We start from the raw sequence: 21,354 nt of genomic DNA on the forward strand, positions 1-21,354 counted from the left end.
GCCAGACTGTGGTCATCCATGTGTGAGTTGCGTTTGTGTGTGTGTGTGTGTGTGTGTGTGTGTGTGTGTGTGTATTTTGACAAAGGCCTAGTGTGCCGGAAGCTTATTTTGTGACAGTCTTTTGTTGTGCCTATCTGCGATTCAGCATCTCTGCTGTATTGTGAGTAGAAACTATACTTTTCATAATATTGTTACTTTCCATCATGGATTTTCCACTGTTAGTACTATGAAAAGGATATATTGCTACTCACCATATAGTGAGGATGTTGAGTCAGGCAGGCACATCACATTTCTTTTCGAAGAATTTCATTAGTTTGATACACTTAGGATGGAGGCACCAGTAGCCCAGTAGCCTGGTCCCTTAAACCCATCAATCCAACCCAACCATTCTTTGGCTTTACATGTACCATGTATTGTTACTTTTGTATCCAAACTTAGTCTAGTAAATAAAAGCACCCACAAAAGCGAATTTTACTATGTTTTGCATCATGCATTGCATTAGGGGGATACATAAGTGACTCCATGACAGACAGCATAAAGCAGTCTAGACCATGCTGGGCATTTCATCTGCCGTGTAGACAGGGGAGGTAGTACCAGTGACATGTTACACTCTTATCATACCATCAGATATTCCTTTGGAGCCACTTAAGAGTTCTTCATCCACAGAAGGTACTAATATATGCCAGGAGAATGTCAATATGTGTAACATTAGGGCTGAAGTAGAACTTTGAATAAATTATGTAAAATTAAGAACATTTTTCTGTATTAGCAAAATGGCTTATTATTATTATTATTATCATCTTTCCTTTCTCAGACCTTAGGTCTGGTTCGGAATGAAAGTGACGCGGACCTTGATCAAGCGTCACTTCCTTTTAACTGTACGGTATATGTTACATTGCGTTTAAGAACTTTCGGGTAATTGAACATGTATCAATAATTACGGATTTCTGAAGTTGTATATATAAGTTTGGATGTAGCTGTATTGCATTGATGTACTGGTGGATATTGCGTGGTATGACTCCTGTAGTTGAAAGTATAATTGGTATAATGTCCACTTTATCCTGATGCCACATGTCCTTGACTTCCTCAGCCAGTTGGATGTATTTTTCAATTTTTTCTCCTGTTTTCTTCTGTATATTTGCTGTATTGGGTATGGATATTTCAATTAGTTGTGTTAATTTCTTCTTTTTATTGGTGAGTATGATGTCAGGTTTTTTTATCTGTTTTAATGGTTCTGTTCCAGTATAATTTGTATTCATCATTCTCCAGTACATTTTGTGGTGTATACTTGTATGTAGGAACGTGTTGTTTTAAAAGTTTATGTTGTAAGGCAAGCTGTTGATGTATTATTTTTGCGACGTTGTCATGTCTTCTGGGGTATTCTGTATTTGCTAGTATTGTACATCCGCTTGTGATGTGATCTACTGTTGTTGTTTGCAAAGTCTGCATTTATCTGTTGTGGTATTGGGATCTTTAATAATATGCTTGCTGTAATATCTGGTGTTTATTGTTTGATCCTGTATTGCAGTCATGAATCCTTCTGTCTCACTGTATATATTGCCTCTTCTTAGCCATGTGTTGGATGCGTCTTGATCGATGTGTGGCTGTGTTAGATGATACGGGTGCTTGCCATGTAGTGTTTTCTTTTTCCAATTTACTTTCTTCGTATCTGTTGATGTTATGTGATCTAAAGGGTTGTAGAGGTGGTTATGAAATTGTAGTGGTGTAGCCAATGTATTTATGTGGGTGATTGCTTTGTGTATTTTGCTAGTTTCTGCTCGTTCTAGAAAGAATTTTCTTAAATTGTCTACCTGTCCATAATGTAGACACACAAACAAACACAAACACACACACAAAATTCAAGCTTTCGCAACAAACTGTTGCCTCATCAGGAAAGAGGGAAGGAGAGGGGAAGACGAAAGGAAGTGGGTTTTAAGGGAGAGGGTAAGGAGTCATTCCAATCCCGGGAGCGGAAAGACTTACCTTAGGGGGAAAAAAGGACAGGTATACACTCGCACACACGCACATATCCATCCACACATACAGACACAAGCAGACATATTTAAAGGGGCTTTAAATATGTCTGCTTGTGTCTGTATGTGTGGATGGATATGTGCGTGTGTGCGAGTGTATACCTGTCCTTTTTTCCCCCTAAGGTAAGTCTTTCCGCTCCCGGGATTGGAATGACTCCTTACCCTCTCCCTTAAAACCCACTTCGTTTCGTCTTCCCCTCTCCTTCCCTCTTTCCTGATGAGGCAACAGTTTGTTGCGAAAGCTTGAATTTTGTGTGTGTGTTTGTGTTTGTTTGTGTGTCTATCGACCTGCCAGCGCTTTTGTTCGGTAAGTCACCTCATCTTTGTTTTTATATATAATTTTTCCCATGTGGAATGTTTCCTTCCATTATATTGTCCATAATGTAGGTTTTTTATGTCGATAAATCCCCTTCCTCCTTCCTTTCTGCTTAATGTGAATCTTTCGGTTGCTGAATGTATGTGATGTATTCTATATTTGTGGCATTGTGATCGTGTAAGTGTATTGAGTGCTTCTAGGTCTGTGTTACTCCATTTCACTACTCCAAATGAGTATTATTATTATTATTATTATTATTATTGTTATTATTATGTGCGATTGGACCCATACGGATCACGCAAAGCTTTTCCGATTAAATTTTTTAATTCTCCAAACTTCTCTCGTTCTTTCCCCATGAATTCTCTTTCTTTCCTCTGTCCATTTTGTCCCCTGTCTCTTGCAAACTTCATTCTCGGGTTGTACTTTCCAACTATTGATTTTTTGCCTGTATACATTTCTGTTTATAACTTCTGAAGAATTTATTTGTGCATTTGCTAGATCTGTTTTGGTTTCTTGTATCCAGGGTATGGTTTTCAATTTTTCAATGTATATTAAAATTTTGTGGGAGAGTCTGGGTGTTGGGAGTCTGTGGATATGACCGTAAAATTTTAGTCTTCTTTTCCGGATGTCTGCGGCGAGGTTAGATAATTTTTCTGTAGTTTTCCGAGACTGTAACCTGTATCCATCTTCCGTTCTTTTTGGGCCAAGAATCTTTCTGATAATTTTGCGTTCCTCTTTCAGGATGCCTTCCAGTTCGCCTTTTCTATGGAGTGTGAGTGTTTCGCTGGCATATAGTGCTTCGGGCTTGATTACTGTATTGTAGTGTCGTATTTTTGAGTGAATGGAGAGACACTTTTTATTGTAGATGTTGTGGGATTTCCAGTATGCTCTTTTCAGTTTTTGCAGTCGAACTTTTAGTGCAGTTTTCTCTCCCCCTGTGGGTTCTAGGACCTCGCCTAAGTATTTAAAGAATGGAACTCTCTCAATTTGTCCATATTTTGTAGTCAGTTTTTGAGTTTCAAATTTTGAGCAGATAAATTTGGTTTTTTGGAAGGAAATTTGTAGCCCAACTTTTTCGGCGCATTCTTTGAGAATGTCTATCTGTTTAATTGCTGTGGTCTCGTTTTCTGCTAGAATGGCCACGTCATCTGCAAATGCCAAGCATGAAATTTTAATACCATCTTTAGATCTTCCTAGTTGTATAAGCTTCCAGTAATTTTGATTCTTCAGTTCTTTTTCCCATTCTCGGATGACTTTGTCTAAGACAAGGTTGAAGAGGAGTGGAGACAAGCCGTCACCTTGTCTGACGCCGGTTTTGATCAGGAAGGGCTCTGATATTTCACCCAGGAATTTTATCTTAGAAGTTGTGTTTGTGAGCGTTTCTTTGATAAGGTTTATGGTTTTCGGATCGAGTCCTAGCTCCTCAAGGATAATAAAGAGAGATTGCCTATCGATTGAATCATAAGCCTTTGCGAAATCAACAAAGGAACAAATGATCGGACTGTTTCTGACTGCTTTGTATTTTAGTGTTGTCTTCAAATTGAAAATTTGTTCTGCACAGGATCGGTGAGGGCGAAAGCCAGCTTGGTATTCACCAATACTGTGTTCGAGTTGTTCTTGTGTTCGTTGAAGAAGACAAGCTGAGAGGATTTTATAAGTGACTTGGAGAAGGGAGATTCCTCGATAGTTGTTTATATCTGCCATGTCTCCCTTTTTATGCAGTGGATGAATTAGGGCGCATTTCCAATCTTCTGGTAGTTTTTCTGTCTGCCAAATGTCTGTGATGATTTGAGTGAGTTCTTTGAGGGAATTTGGTCCAAGATTTTTAAGTAGTTCTGCAGTGATATTATCTTCTCCGGATGCCTTGTCGTTTTTCAGTCTATGAATATGTCTTTGGATCTCCTCTAATGTAGGTGGTGGGGATTCTGGATTTGTGTAGATAGCAAGTTTCTTGAGGGAATCTTGAAGAAGGTTCAGGGCAATTGAGGAGTCCGGAAAAGTATCTTGCCAGCTCCTCACAATTTTCCCACTTTGTGAGCGCTAGTTTTCCGTCTGGTTTTCTGAAACATAGATTTCGTGAGCCGCATCCATTGATTCTCCCAGCAAAGGTCTTATAGAAGTGTCGTACATTATAGTTACGGAAATTTTCTTCAATAGACTCACACTGTTCCTTGAGGTACTTCCTCTTGACTTGTCTGATTGTTTTTGCCACTTGTCTTCTAGTGTTGTGGAAGTGATCTAGATTTTCTGGGGATTTTTTACTGTTATACTTCAGAAAGGCTTTCTTTCTTTCTTCCAGCGCTTTTTCACATCCAGAGTCCCACCAGGGGTGTTTTGTGTTCTTTTTCAATGGGATCAGTTCTTTTGCCTTCTTTGTAATTTTTGTTCGAAATTTTTCCCAAGAGTCAGCTGGTTCCTTTTCCCACTCCTTCTTCAGATTGGTTTCTTTGATTGTTCGTGTGTCAAATTTCATCATGTGTGTTTTCTTTGGATAGAATTTTTTTGGGGTGAATTTCACTTTAATGCGTGTTAAGTAGTGGTCTGAGTCAATGTTCGCCCCTCTGCGGACTTGGACATCATGGATCTCTTTCTGTATGAAATAGGAGATGGCAATGTGGTCAAACTGATATTCGCCGGTCTCTTGTATGGGGGACCTCCAGGTCTTTTGTTTTCTAGGTTTTTTTCTGAAAGATGTAGACATTATTTTTAGATTATTTTGTTGGCATAGTTCAATAAATCTCAGTCCGTTTCTGTTGGTGAATCTGTGTGCTGGATATTTTCCTACAGTTTTTTGGTGTTTTTATTATTATTATTATTATTATTATCATCATCATTAAATAAATTCAGTAAAAGCTTGCTGCAAACAAAATTCATTTTTGTGATATTGATAACTGACTAGCAGACAGTCATTTCTTTGCAAATGAATAATGCGTGTCACATAAAGATAATTATGTTCTCAACCTGATGATCAGCTTGAACACTGCAGTGGGCATGGTCCTATTGGATGTGGTAAACCCTTTTAATCATCCTATCTCTCACGTGACTTACCCAACCAGTTACCTAGGAACCAGCAGGTTAATGTGGATTTGAGCCACAATGCAACACGATATTTTTCACGTATACAAATTATTTCTCGAGGTGAAATATGTTGTAAGTGACAAAATCCTAAGACCTATTGACAGTTTAATGCTGAACCTGTGGATTTCTTGTCTGACATTTGTCCACTTAGCAACTGACATAGGCACACTTAAAAAATCAGAAATTCACACAAGGTCCTGAGCTTAAGATTTGATATTGGTTGAAGTTTCGCATGTTCATGGTACCTCTTGGCTCTGATGCAATGCTTAGCAGCCATTCAGACTGTTTGTGGAGGAAATGGTAGAATCTCCATTGCCAATGTTTCAAGGGCTCTTCGAATACAGTCAGAGTCCCTTTAGTCAGCCATAGTGCCAGTAGAGTCAGTGTCGTCGTAACTGCCGTCTGCTTCACGTCTGCTGTGCAGCGAGCTACCTTAATTTAAGTATTAACTGTATTTTTCTTACTTGTCACTTCTTCTTCCGTGTGTATTTGCTTTTAGGAAGCTTTAATTGTCGAGTGCTATTAATAGTTCCATAGATTTCGTGTTTGTTTTGAATACAGTCAGAGAGAGTCCCTTTAGTCAACCATAGTGCCAGTAGTGCTAGTGTTTGTTTGCAATACAGTCCAGAGACAGGTAGTGCTATTTTCATTGTTTTCTACAAGAAGTGCCTAGCAATCACAGTTTAGTGAATAAACAGCCGCCTTTAGTGAATTAGCAGTCTAGTTAAAGGTTGATTAACTCTCTTCAGTAAATTGATTCCTTAGGATGGATAGGATGTGTGACTGCTGTGTACGGACGCAGGAGGAGCTGGCCACTGTTCGCGAACAGCTGAGCGTGTTGATGGCCGCGGTCAGCCGTCTTCAGGCTGCTGCCTCGGAGTGTAGCGGCAGTGGGGAGTCTGGTGCGTCGCAAGGTACACCCCAGGTGTTACATGCTTCACCCACTGTCCCTGCTGTCGAGACATCTTCGCGTGTACTGGGCACGGTTGGGCCACCCTCTCCCCAAGGGGAGTGGCGGGTTCAGTGGCATTCGTGGCGCACGAGGCGGAGGGTCAATGTGGAGGCTGGCCGTGTGGCATCGCCCGCTCTGCCTGTGAGTGGACATGTGGCCGCTCCTTCAGCAAGGTCCGAGCAGGCACACGGGGGGAGGGGTTTATTAGTTATTGGGAGCTCCAACGTTAGGCGGGTGATGGAGCCCCTTAGGGAAATAGCGGGAAGGTCGGGGAAGAAGGCCAGTGTTCACTCTGTCTGCTTGCCGGGGGGTCTCATCCGAGATGTGGAGGAGGCCCTACCGGCGGCGATAGAGAGCACTGGGTGCACCCGACTGCAAATTGTTGCTCATGTCGGCACCAATGACTCCTGCCGTCTGGGTTCAGAGGTCATCCTCAGTTCGTACAGGCGGTTGGCGGAATTGGTGAAGGCGGAAAGCCTCGCTCGCGGGGTGAAATCAGAGCTAACTATTTGTAGTATCGTTCCCAGAACCGATCGCGGTCCTCTGGTTTGGAGCCGAGTGGAAGGCTTAAACCAGAGGCTCAGACGATTCTGCGGAGATCTGAGGTGCAAATTTCTCGACCTCCGCTATCGGGTGGAGAAATGTAGGGTCCCCCTGAATAGGTCAGGCGTGCACTACACGCTGGAAGCGGCTACAAGGGTAGCGGAGTACATGTGGAGTGCACATGGGGGTTTTTTAGGTTAGAGAATCCCCTCCCTAGGCCCGACAAGACGCCTCCTGAGACGCAGCAAGGTAGGAGTAGGCAAAATGCAACAGGGAATAACAATATTAATGTGCTAATAGTAAACTGCAGGAGCGTCTACAGAAAGGTCCCTGAACTGCTCTCATTAATAAACAGTCACAACGCCCATGTAGTACTAGCGACATACAGTTGGCTGAAACCAGACGTAAATAGTAATGAAATCCTAAACTCAGATTGGAATGTATACCGCAGAGACAGGCTGGACAGTGAAGGGGGAGGTGTGTTTATAGCGATAAGAAGTGCAATAGTATCGAAGGAAATTGACGGAGATCCGAAATGTGAAATGATTTGGGTGAAGGTCACGGTTAAAGCAGGCTCAGACATGGTAATTGGATGTCTCTATAGGCCCCCTGGCTCAGCAGCTGTTGTGGCTGAGCACCTGAAGGATAATTTGGAAAATATTTCGAGTTGATTTCCCCACCATGTTATAGTTCTGGGTGGAGATTTTAATTTGCCGGATATAGACTGGGAGACTCAGACGTTCATAACGGGTGGCAGGGACAAAGAATCCATTGAAATTTTTTTAAGTGCTTTATCTGAAAACTACCTTGAGCAGTTAAACAGAGAACCGACTCGTGGCGATAACATATTAGACCTTCTGGTGACAAACAGACCCGAACTATTTGAAAAAGTTAACGCAGAACAGGGAATCAGCGATCATAAAGCGGTTACGGCATCGATGATTTCAGCCGTAAATAGGAATATTAAAAAGGATAGGAAGATTTTTCTGTTTAGAAAAAGTGACAAAAAGCAGATTCAGAGTACCTGTTGGCTCAACACAAAAGTTTTGTCTCAAGTACAGATAGTGTTGAGGATCAGTGGACAAAGTTCAAAACCGTCGTACATAATGCATTAGATGAGTATGTGCCAAGCAAGATCGTAAGAGATGGAAAAGAGCCACCGTGGTACAACAACCGAGTTAGAAAACTGCTGCGGAAGGAAAGGGAACTTCACAGCAAACATAAACATAGCCAAAGCCTTGCAGACAAACAAAAATTACGCGAAGCGAAATGTAGTGTGAGGAGGGCTATGCGAGAGGCGTTCAATGAATTCGAAAGTAAAGTTCTATGTACTGACTTGGCAGAAAATCCTAAGAAATTTTGGTCTTATGTCAAAGCGGTAGGTGGATCAAAACAAAATGTCCAGACACTCTGTGACGAAAATGGTACTGAAACAGAGGATGACAGACTAAAGGCCGAAATACTAAATGTCTTTTTCCAAAGTTGTTTCACAGAGGAAGATTGCACTGTAGTTCCTTCTCTAGATTGTCGCACAGATGACAAAATGGTAGATATCGAAATAGACGACAGAGGGATAGAGAAACAATTAAAATCACTCAAAAGAGGAAAGGCCTCTGGACCTGATGGGATACCAGTTCAATTTTACACAGAGTACGCGAAGGAACTTGCCCCCCTTCTTGCAGCGGTGTACCGTAGGTCTCTAGAAGAGCGTAGCGTTCCAAAGGATTGGAAAACGGCACAGGTCATCCCCGTTTTCAAGAAGGGACGTCGAGCAGATGTGCAGAACTATAGACCTATATCTCTAACGTCGATCAGTTGTAGAATTTTGGAACACGTATTGTGTTCGAGTATAATGACTTTTCTGGAGACTAGAAATCTACTCTGTAGGAATCAGCATGTGTTTCGAAAAAGACGGTCATGTGAAATCCAGCTCGCGCTATTCGTCCACGAGACTCAGAGGGCCATAGACACGGGTTCACAGGTAGATGCCGTGTTTCTTGACTTCCGCAAGACGTTCGATACAGTTCCCCACAGTCGTTTAATGAGCAAAGTAAGAGCATATGGACTATCAGACCAATTGTGTGATTGGATTGAGGAGTTCCTAGATAACAGGACGCAGCATGTCATTCTCAATGGAGAGAAGTCTTCCGAAGTAAGAGTGATTTCAGGTGTGCCGCAGGGGAGTGTCATAGGACCGTTGCTATTCACAATATACATAAATGACCTTGTGGATGACATCGGAAGTTCACTGAGGCTTTTTGCAGATGATGCTGTGGTGTATCGAGAGGTTGTAACAATGGAAAATTGTACTGAAATGCAGGAGGATCTGCAGCGAATTGACGCATGGTGCAAGGAATGGCAATTGAATCTCAATGTAGACAAGTGTAATGTGCTGCGAATACACAGAAAGATAGATCCTTTATCATTTAGCTACAAAATAGCAGGTCAGCAACTGGAAGCAGTTAATACCATAAATTATCTGGGAGTACGCATTAGGAGTGATTTAAAATGGAATGATCATATAATGTTGATCGTCGGTAAAGCAGATGCCAGACTGAGATTCATTGGAAGAATCCTAAGGAAATGCAATCCGAAAACAAAGGAAGTAGGTTACAGTACGCTTGTTCGCCCACTGCTTGAATACTGCTCAGCAGTGTGGGATCCGTACCAGATAGGGTTGATAGAAGATATAGAGAAGATCCAACGGAGAGCAGCGCGCTTCGTTACAGGATCATTTAGAAATCGCGAAAGCGTTATGGAGATGATAGATAAACTCCAGTGGAAGACTTTGCAAGAGAGGCGCTCAGTAGCTCGGTACGGGCTTTTGTCAAAGTTTCGAGAACATACCTTCACCGAGGAGTCAAGCAGTATATTGCTTCCTCGTACGTATATCTCGCGAAGAGACCATGAGGATAAAATCAGAGAGATTAGAGCCCACAAAGAGGCATACCGACAATCCTTCTCTCCACGAACAATACGAGACTGGAATAGAAGGGAGAACCGATAGAGGTACTCAAGGTACCCTCCGCCACACACCGTCGGGTGGCTTGCGGAGTATGGATGTAGATGTAGATGTAGAATGTTGCTCCCTGGTGATGGTTGGCAACCAGATTTATTTATTACTAGGCGTTACTCGCATATCAGTAGTTTTGTTGTGGTGAGTGATGGTGACCAAGTAAGCTGCTGTATGTGCAATAACATCAGCTGCCCTCGTGTGTCTGCCTGTTTGGGTAAGCACAGCGCATGACGTGCTGAGCAGTGTGTACAGAGGGGCAGGGCCAGGAGTGCACATCTATGCATCCCTGCTATTGAAGTAGTGTGAACGTATAGATTAAACACACTGAAGATTGTATTCATTACTTGGATAAGTTTCATGTAGCACATATGAACCCAAAAAAAACATTTTCACAAATATGATGAAATTCAAAAGTAAAGAGTAAATTTTTTCCCCTAATTCACGTAATATTCTTCAAGCCAATAAGTATCGTGTACTACAAACTTCCCAAAGTAGGCTGTGTTCTTCCTCAGGGTTCGAAATCGTATGTGTCATACAGTGGCATGATTTTGCAGGTACAGTACAATGACATAATTTTTCAATCACATTCAGTGATATATGTGAACATTCGTCTGCAAAATGTCATGAATACAGTTAGTAATGAAAAAAATGTCAGGTAGTTGTACTACATGAACACTGAAAATGTAAGTGATTAACTTCTTTCCCTTTCAAAATTTTGTGGCGGGTGTCAGCAGGAAAAAGTTTCGTAGGTTTGAAGTTACGTGTAAACTTTGTAGCAAGTCACCAATTGCTCTCTTTCTCAAATACTGGATGAATAAATTATGGGTATTTGTGTATCTTGTCCTACACTTCTTTTTCACCCTCCCCCCCCCCCCCCCCACCCCTTTGATAGGTAGGTAGTTCTTACCCCTACAGTTGACTTTTTCCTAACAGCAAGCGAAGTTTGTACTAAGTTTGGTTGAAATTAGCACAGGGGTTTCAGAGGAGATGTGGAACATACACTGCTGGCCACCATAAATGCAACACCCTGAAGGAAGCATCCGAATCAAGTGAAATTTACACCATGCGTTTGCAGTGATGAGATATGCAACTGATTAGAATTTCAGCGCAGACGCACATCACGCGCGCCTGTGGTGCCACCTCATAGTGCCATTTAAGGCTTGGCGATTTCGACGAGTGTACGTTCGGCACGTGTGTTTACCTTGTGGTTGTTTCACAAGACGATCAGTTATGCCTCGTAGACAACAGCGAACATCGTTTGATCAAGTATCCGAGTTCGACAGAGGAAGGATAGTGGCTTACCGAGATTGTGGATTATCATACAGAGAAATCGCTAGTCGTGTTGGACGAAACCAAACAACTGTAATGCGGATATGTGACCGTTGGATGCAGGAGGGTACAACGGACCGACGTGGTCGACCACGATCGTCGGATTCGAGTGTGGAGACACCGTGGAGAGAGGATGCTGGACAGCTGCATTATGCACCGCCGCACTGGTTTTGCACCGGGTATTATGGTATGGGGCGGTATTGGATATTACTCTCGCACGCCTCTAGTACGCATTGCCGGTACTTTAAATAGCCGGCGCTACATATCCAAGGTGCTGGAGCCAGTTGTCCTTCCTTACCTTCAGGGCTCGGCCACAGCCATATTTCAACAGGATAATGCGCGACCACACGTGGCACGCATTGTCCAGAGGTTCTTCGTCAATAACCAGATTGAATTGCTTCCCTGGCCGGCTCGCTCTCCGGATCTTTCGCCGATAGAAAACATGTGGTCCATGGTTGCTCAACGAGTGACCCAGATTACATCCCCAGCTGCCACACCAGATGGTCTTTGGCAACGTGTGGAAGCTGCTTGGGCTGCTGTACCCCAGGAACACATCCAACGTCTCTTTGACTCAATGCCGAGACGTGTGGCAGCGGTGATCTCCAACAATGGCGGCTACTCTGGCTACTGATTCTGGCAGGAACCACATGTCACAGACGTCTGTAAACGTAATCATTTGATACTTGGTCAACATGTTATCTACAAAATAAATTTTGTTGTGCTACCTCTTGTCTTTCTTAGTGTTGCATTTACGGTGGCCAGCAGTGTATATAAATTTTTATAATATGTATGGATATCTTTTTTCTGTTACCCAGTTTGATGAAGTAAAGCCTATACATTGCCCAAAGCTGTATTCAAGTTACCTGCAAAAACTGTAGTAGCTTTGGAGATAAGCATGTTCAAAGACAGACACACATTTACGAGTGTTACAGATCTGTTATTAGCATGGATATGCATTATCATAATAACTTGAAATACTGTTTATACAGTAACGTGTTATAAATTTTGTTGTGAACAAGCCCTTACGTAGCTTCATGTAAAGTTGTGTTTGTGTGACCTATATAGATAAATGATATCGCGTGACCTCACTGTTCTCTATAGACAAATTAATATATGACTTGACCATTTTTTGGCCTCATCCTAAATGGAATTTTATTCTTTATGTGGAAAATCTGTGAAGATTAGAGAGCAATACCTAATCATCCAGCTTTCAAATTAAAAATACTGTAGCCATCTGTTGTAGTAATGTGTATATTTTAATTTATAGTATATTTCTCTTTTGTTTCAGGAGACTGGTATAAGGAGGGACACATGTAAACAATTTCACATCAAGAATGATTGATCAAAATAAATTAATTGAAACTTTTGTATCTCTGGGGCTCAGTGAGCAGAAAGCAAAGGAAACAATAAAGAATGAAACAATAACGCAAAACTTGAAACAAGCAGTTGATGAAGCAGAGAAATTGGGTGGTGTACCAGATGAAAGTAAAATGCTCCTCTACCAGCTAGCTAGTAAAATTAAAAAACAAACTGCTCACCATATACCCATGATTGTGAATTACATTTACTCCAGAAAAATTGATTCGAATGAGAGACTTGATGCAGCATTAGAGTATTTACTGTCTCATCTCAAAGATGAATTAAACCTGTCTTCCTTTGAAGAAGCCTGTGGCGTCGGTGTGGTCGTAACTCCAGAAGAAATTGAAAATTCAGTTGAAGAAATCATTGCTGCTCATAAAAATGAATTATTAGAAAAGAGGTATCAGTTCAATTTAGGAATTATTATGCAAGAGGTGAGGAAACGCTTAAAATGGGCTGACGGAAAAGCACTTAGAAATGAAGTGGACATTCAGATTTTAGATTTATTAGGCCCTAAAACAGAAGCTGACTTGTTAAGCCACAATAAATCAGATAAGAAAGTTAAAAGCGCAAAAAAGGGAAGCAATTTGGTGAAGATGAAAGAAATTGAGAAGACTGCTGATGCAAAAAATGAAATTGAAAGTGCTTCTATAGGAGATATTATGAAAAAATTAAATTTCCACAAACCTGGAGAAAATTACAAAACAGAAGGCTATGTCATTACACCAAACACTTTCAACATTCTCAAAGATCATCTGAAGGTTACCGGTGGACAAGTGAGGACAAGGTTTCCACCAGAGCCTAATGGAATTTTACATATTGGTCACGCAAAAGCTATCAACATTAATTTTGGTTATGCTGCAGCTCACGAGGGTGTTTGCTTCTTGCGATATGACGACACAAATCCAGAAAAGGAAGAGGAGAAATTCTTTGTGGGCATCAGAGAAATGGTGAACTGGCTAGGATACAAGCCATTTCAGATTACTCATTCGTCCGATTACTTTGATCAGTTATACAAGTGGGCAATAGAACTTATAAAAAAGGATTTAGCATATGTTTGTCACCAGAGTTCAGATGAGATCAAAGGCATTAACGCCCCACTTTCTCCGTGGAGAAATCGGCCAGTTGAAGAAAGTCTTAAACTGTTTGAGGATATGCGTAAAGGAAAAATAGATGAGGGCAAAGCGACACTTAGAATGAAAGTGACATTGGAAGAAGGGAAACAAGACCCAGTCGCATACAGAATTAAGTTTTTGCCTCACCATAGAACAGGAGACAAATGGTGCATATATCCGACATACGACTACACTCACTGTTTATGCGACTCTATCGAAAACATAACTCATTCTTTATGTACAAAAGAATTTCAGAATCGCCGTTCCTCGTATTACTGGCTTTGCAATGCGCTGGACATTTACTGCCCTGTGCAGTGGGAATACGGACGCTTGAATCTGAATTACACCGTAGTATCCAAACGTAAAATTGCAAAGCTAATTGAGGAGGGTATTGTAAACGATTGGGACGATCCACGTCTCTTTACTTTAACTGCACTGAGAAGACGAGGGTTCCCACCGGAAGCTATAAACAATTTTTGTGCTCAGGTAGGAGTTACAGGTGCGACATCTGTAGTCGATCCTCAGATGCTCGAGGCATGTGTCAGAGATTCTTTAAATACTACTGCTCCACGAGCTATGGTAGTTCTGGAACCGTTGAAAGTGAAGATCCTCAACTTTCCATATTCTGAGAGTACTCAAGTTACAGTTCCCAATTTCCCCAGTGAACCAGACCGAGGAAGCCATTTTGTTCCATTTGATAAGGAAGTGTTTATTGAGAGAAGTGACTACAGAGAAGAGGACGAGAAAGGATACAGAAGACTGACAAATTCTCAACCGGTCGGCCTGCGACATGCCGGTTACGTTATTTCTGTGGTAAGGGCCATTAAAAATAGTGTCGGCAATGTAACTGAATTGGAAGTACAGTGTCAACCTTCGACAGAATTTAAACCGAAGGCGTTTATTCATTGGGTGTCGCATCATATTCCTGTGCAAGTTCGTTTGTATGACATGCTGTTTAAACATAAAAATCCAGAAGACCCCAATGAGGTGCCAGGAGGGTTCCTATCGGACTGTAACAAAGATTCGCTGAAGATACTGAATGCATATGCAGATGTTTCTGTGTCAAAAGCTAGAGTTTTTGACAAATTCCAGTTTGAGAGATTGGGTTTCTTTTCTGTTGACCCAGATACAAAAGATGGTTCTTTAGTTTTTAATAGGACTGTTAGTTTAAAGGAGGATGCTAATAAATCATAGGTACCATTCATCTAAATTCAATAATCTTGATGTGTTTGCAGAGTCAGTTGAAGAAGAAATAGTGACTGTACGGTACAGAGTGGGAGGTCTTTCGGGTGGAAGCAGTATGACAGATACGTGGAATGTGCGAGTGTTTACCCTTGAGTGGAGCCTCTGTCAAGCATAACTGGTGTGAATGTATTTTTGTGAATGCATGCTGGAGAGGTTAGAGATGTGGCCTGTTTGAGGAGAGGTGAGCTGACGTATAGCTCCATGGAAGAGTGGTAGAATGAAAAGCCAGCATAACAGAATTGTTAGATCAATTAAGACAAAACCAGAAACTTCCTGTAATCCGAAAGATTTCAGAAAAGGAGGAGGTAAGTTTCTTTGTCCTGTGGCTGCCTTTTGAGGACTTCACAATGGGTGTTGTGAATTCCTCCAAAAATGGGAGCTGGAGAAAAGATAGCCAATTGTGGTGAATGAAATTGATCAGCAAACCCTTGACGTGTGATCCATATTGGTCCTGATCTGTTATTACCTTTCCATATCTCAAGGTCTTTAAATCATTCACCCTTACCTTCTTTTCTGTGATCTTCTGTATTAATTACAGTTGCATATTTTAACTGACCTACCAGTTCCACTTAATTTTCTTTTGGTTCCACGCCGCTTCTCCAGAGTTCATAAGTCACCTATCCCGTCCCCTCCCCTCCCCTCCCCTCCCCTCAAACAGGCTGCAGCCGTAACCCCTCCAGCAGGCATGTTGAGTCCACTACAGTATAACTTGCGGCAGTATGGCACACGGCACTGGACACAACAGTTATGCTTGACAAACGCTCCCGAAGATCCGCCCAAGACCATACCAGTTTCGCACTCACTTAGTCCCACGTATCTGTCATACTGCTTCCACCCGGAAGAACTTGCATTCCGTACCATAAAGTCAATCCAAACACAGGTCTGCTGCAGTCACTTGGCTTAGTCCACATATCAGCTTGGCAATGCTGTTGAACAATGGCGCCAACCCTTTGGGGCACAGTAAAATCGCTCAGGCTTGGAACTGATTATTTTTGATGAAGTGGTCTGACATACGTACTGAAATAATGGAGCAGGTGATGTTTAGAACAAGTAATAAAGCACTGAAAATGAATTCTTAAATGACTTGTAATAAAAGACTAGCATTGACATAGCAGCTACTGATGACGACGGCGACACACTCACTCACAAGTGTGTTCAAATTCATACCTTGTAGAAATATAAAAAATATTTATTTGGGTTGCCTCGTGGCATAAACTGCTTGAGAAATTAAGCACCAGTGACTGGGTGTGTCATCTGTTGATCGTATATGAAAGTGGATTTTTATGCAAAAGCACCTTCTCGTCTGTTAAATAAAAAATGGTTGTTATTTAGAACAATTATTACATAAAATAAACAATTTCTTGTATGGTTTTTGTCAAGAGTGAAAATGTTTTTATAGAAACTAAAATTCCATTATTCTTGAAATTAACTGGAAAGTTATGGATGCAATAACTTTTGTAGGTGTGTCACTTATGAATGAAGCAATAAAAATCAGGCAAAATTAAAATAATATAAACTTGACATGCATTCAGTTTTATACTTTGCTTTTGGTAAATTTTATCAATTATATATATCTCTCTCTCTCTCTCTCTCTCTGTGTGTGTGTGTGTGTGTGTGTGTGTGTGTGTGTGTGTGTGTGTGTGTGTGTGTGTGTGTTTCCCAGAAAACCATGATCATTATTTATAATGCCCCAGAAGTGTGATGTAATTTATTTGTAATTGTTGTCTAATTAACATACTGAAATATATTTTTAATATGTGAAATTAAAAGATTGTAAAAGAAAACTGCCTTTGTTTTTCTATGTGGTAGAATTTTCTAGTCAATGTTAAATTTTTCTTCGCATAAAAAAGCACTTATAGTTGTTATTAAGGATGGCAAATGCAGGCACTTAGTTCGAGAATATAATCAAATACTATATCACAGTTCTGTGAAACAGTCTTGCTCCGTGGGGCAACAAACTCGACAGCAAACAAATATCTGATGAATCATAGTGAGTAATATGTTTTGTCTAAAACACTAATCATCATAGGAGAGAAAACTGTTATTACATTTTAGCTTGACTCAGATTATGATAATACAAAAGATCCATACTGAGTTGTGTGAATGCCTCTGCAGTTTGAACAATATTATGAATGTCTTAAGTCCAGTCTGCTGCTTCTTATTTTCATGCCATACAAAATTTAAGAATGAAACCCTCTGCACTTTGGAAGGCAAAAGGAGTATCTGTTTAGGAAAATAAAGCAGCAAAATTGAAATGACAGTTGCTGAAATGTCAATGCTGGCACTGTGCAATTGTGTTAGAGCATACTGTTGCTTGGCAAGAGAAAACTGAAGACCTTGGCGTGTTTCATGGATTTCCTTGGAAATGATGTTTTTGTTAGGAGCTGCATTTTCAGTGTATACTGTTTGTCTTATACTTAACAGAGGAACAGAGAAACACACAATCACACTTTGAAAGATTAAAGTTTGTTGTAAATTTTTTAGCAGCACTCAGTGTTTTTCCTTTGTCAGCAAAATTCTTCAAGGTGTGTGACCGCATTGTGTATGTATAAAATTCTCCGATGTACTAGACCCTGTTGCAAATGGCCTTCCTCATCTACATCTACACACTGCAAACCTTTGTGAAGTGCATGTCCCATTATATCACCTATTAGGGTTTCTTCATGTTCCATTCATGTATGGTGTGTGGGAAGAATGATTGTTTAAATGTGTCTGTGTATGCTGTGATTGGTTTAATCCTGTCCTCACGGGCCATATGTGAGTGATAATAGGGGTTTTAGTAAATTCCTAGCGTCAGTCATATACAGCTGGTTCTTGAAACTTTGTAAAGTAGGTTTTCTCAGAGTAGTTTACTTCTATCATCCAGTCTGTCAGCTCACTTCCAATTTCCCATGGATCGAACAAACCTGTGACCATTCCTGCTGCCTTTCTCTGTATACATTCAGTCCTGTTTGGCACCCATGTCACACACTTCAGCAATATTCTAGAATAGGTCACAAAAGGTGCTTTTAAGCAATCTTCTTTGTAGACTAATTGCATTTCCCTAGTATTTTACAATAAACCGAATTCTGCCACTTGCTTTACTCACAACTGAGCCTATGTGATCATTCCATTTCATATCCCTACAAAGTGTTACATCCAGATATTTTTATGAGTTGGCAGATTCCAATTGTGACTCATTAACATTATAATTATAGGATATTACATAATAATAATAATAATAATAATAATAATAAACTAGCAAAATACACAAAGCAATCACTCATATAAATACATCGGCTACACCATTGCAATTTCATAACCGCTTCTACAACCCTTTAGATTACATAACATCAACAGATACAAAGAAAGTAAATTGATACATGTTCAATTACCCGAAAGTTCCTAAATGCAATGTAACATATACCATACAGTTAAAAGGAAGTTGTGCTTCATCAAGGTCCGTGTCACTTTCCATTTTTAACCAGACATGTTGTTGTTGTTGTTGTTGTTGTTGTTGTTGTGGTCTTCAGTCCTGAGACTGGTTTGATGCAGCTCTCCATGCTACTCTATCCTGTGCAAGCTTCTTCATCTCCCAGTACTTACTGCAACCTACATCCTTCTGAATCTGCTTAGTGTATTCATCTCTTGGTCTCCCTCTACGATTTTTACCCTCCACGCTGCCCTCCAATGCTAAATTTGTGATCCCTTGATGCCTCAGAGCATGTCCTACCAACCGATCCCTTCTTCTAGTCAAGGTGTGCGACAAACTTCTCTTCTCCCCAATCCTATTCAATACCTCCTCATTAGTTACGTGATCTACCCACCTTATATTCAGCATTCTTCTGTAATGTCTGAGAAAGGAAAGAAATAATAATAATTAACCCTGTGGAGGCCTGGGAAAAGAATAGGCCTCTGGTATATTCTGCCAGTCTTAAAAGGTGACAAAAAAGAACAAACCACTAATAGGGCTAACCCCCCTTTTAGTGTGATTAGTTGGTTCAGGACAGAACTAATGAAGCCTCGGACAAGCGCTGTCATGTTCGGGGACGACGCTTGAACCCTATGCCCGTCCACAATGGTAACAACACTGCTAGCAACACGGAAAATGATTTAAATCCAAATAGAGGTGTTTTGCAGGATATGCTTCCTGCAACCACTCTAGAAGGAAAACAAAGACAGAGGATGAGATGGTCATATGAAGTTAACCGACACCTCCTGTTATGTTATTACCAAGCAACAAACTTAGGAACCAACACAACTGGATACAGATCACAAGTATACACAACATTTATTACCAGACACCCAGAATTAAAATTTTTAACAGAACAACGACTGGCTGATCAGATCCCTGCAATAATCAAAAATAACAGGATACCCCCAGTCAGAATTAGAAACCATCAAACAACAAGTACAACAAATACTGGAACAAAATAATGTGCAATCAGAAGAAGAAGAAAATACAGTAATGGACTCAAACATCCCAGAGCAAACAAACAAAGAACAACACGCATCAGTTAAACAATCAGAGGAAAACGAAATCTTAAGACAGCCACCAGAACAAGCACAAATAGAACATGAAGTGACACACATGTTAGGTATAGAAGAAAAATTTCAGCTGACATATATAGAATACAAAGACACAAATACAGACATTAGACCATTCTTGCATAGACCCCCAAATAACCCACAAGTCGAAACAACAATAATAACTATCAACACAATCATAAACAACAAAATAAATGAAAATACAACTATGGAACAGTTACAACTACTGGTTTATACAGGAGCACTCACTATACTAAATACACACACTAGGCGGAGATCAGAACCAACCAACACAGAAGAAACCCACAAAACCAGCATGGCAACACAGGCTACAGATCAGAATAGAAAAACTGAGAAAAGACATCGGACAGCTAACACAATTTATAAGAAATGAAATGTCAGACAAAAAACGAAAAAGGTTAGGTAAAATCTAACAACAAGAAGCGATAGAGCAATTAGATGAAAAGAAGCAGAAATTACAAGCATTGGTCAAATGACTTAGAAGGAAACAAAACCAAACATTCAACACAAACCAAAAGAAATTTTATCAGAAAATGGATAACACACACATTAAAATAGACAATCCACTAAACATAACAGGCATGGAACACTTCTGGAGCAACATATAGTCAAACCCGGTACAACATAACAGGCATGCACGGTGGATACAAGCAGAAACAGACACATACAAGATGATACCACAAATGCCTGAAGTGATAATTTTGCAACATGAAGTCACCCGAGCAATTAATTCTACACACAATTGGAAAGCACCTGGAAAAGATTAAATAGCAAGTTTCTGGCTGAAGAAGTTCACCTAAACACATTCACATCTAACTAAATTATTTAACAGTTACATTGCAGACCCATACACCGCCCCTGACACACTTACACAAGGAATAACTTATCTGAAACCTAAAGATCAAGCAGACACAGCAAACCCAGCAAAATATCGCCCCATAACATGACTACCAACAATACACAAAATATTACCTTCAGTCATTACACAGAAATTAATGACACATGCAACACAGAACAAAATTATAAATGAAGAACAAAAAGGCTGCTGCAAAGGAGCACGAGGATGTAAAGAGCAACTGATAATAGATGCAGAGGTGACATATCATGCTAAAACTAAACAAAGGTCGCTACACTATGCATACATTGATTACCGAAAAGCTTTTGATAGTGTACCCCACTCATGGTAACTACAAATATTGGAAATATACAAAGTAGATCCTAAATTGATACAGTTCCTAAACATAGTAATGAAAAATTGGAAAACCACACTTCATATCCGAACAAATTCAAATAATATCACATCACAACCAATACAGATTAAGCGTGGAATTTACCAAGGAGACTCATTAAGTCCTTTCTGGTTCTGCCTTGCTCTGAACCCACTATCCAACATGCTAAATAATACAAATTATGGATATAATATGGATATGGATATTGTACAGAAACCAGATGGCAGTTATAAGAGTTGAGGGACATGAAAGGGAAGCAGTGGTTGGGAAGGGAGTAAGACAGGGTTGTAGCCTCTCCCCGATGTTATTCAATCTCTATATTGAGCAAGCAGTAAAGGAAACAAAAGAAAAATTTGGAGTAGGTATTAAAATCCATGGAGAAGAAATAAAAACTTTGAGGTTCGCCGATGACACTGTAATTCTGTCAGAGACAGCAAAGGGCTTGGAAGAGCAGTTGAACGGAATGGATGGTGTCTTGAAGGGAGGATATAAAATGAACATCAACAAAAGCAAAACGAGGATAATGGAATGTAGTCGAGTTAAGTCGGGTGATGCTGAGGGTATTAGATTAGGAAATGAGACACTTAGAGT

The 21,354-nt window shown here is 40.5% G+C and overlaps 1 protein-coding gene across 2 annotated transcripts in view; it reads left to right on the forward strand.

The window, feature by feature from the left end:
• LOC124612578 (probable glutamine--tRNA ligase) overlaps positions 1–17,475 on the forward strand; it is a 30,222-nt gene extending 12,747 nt beyond the window's left edge. For both annotated transcript variants that reach the window (XM_047140864.1, XM_047140862.1), the window contains exon 2: positions 12,556–17,475. In XM_047140864.1, coding sequence (XP_046996820.1) covers positions 12,602–14,935 — 2,334 coding nt within the window. In that variant the 5' untranslated portion in view covers positions 12,556–12,601 and the 3' untranslated portion in view covers positions 14,936–17,475. The remainder of the gene's footprint in view (positions 1–12,555) is intronic.
• Positions 17,476–21,354: the final 3,879 nt, after the last annotated feature.

The sequence above is a fragment of the Schistocerca americana genome, chromosome 4 (assembly GCF_021461395.2).
Source record: "Schistocerca americana isolate TAMUIC-IGC-003095 chromosome 4, iqSchAmer2.1, whole genome shotgun sequence".
Taxonomy (NCBI): domain Eukaryota; kingdom Metazoa; phylum Arthropoda; class Insecta; order Orthoptera; family Acrididae; genus Schistocerca; species Schistocerca americana.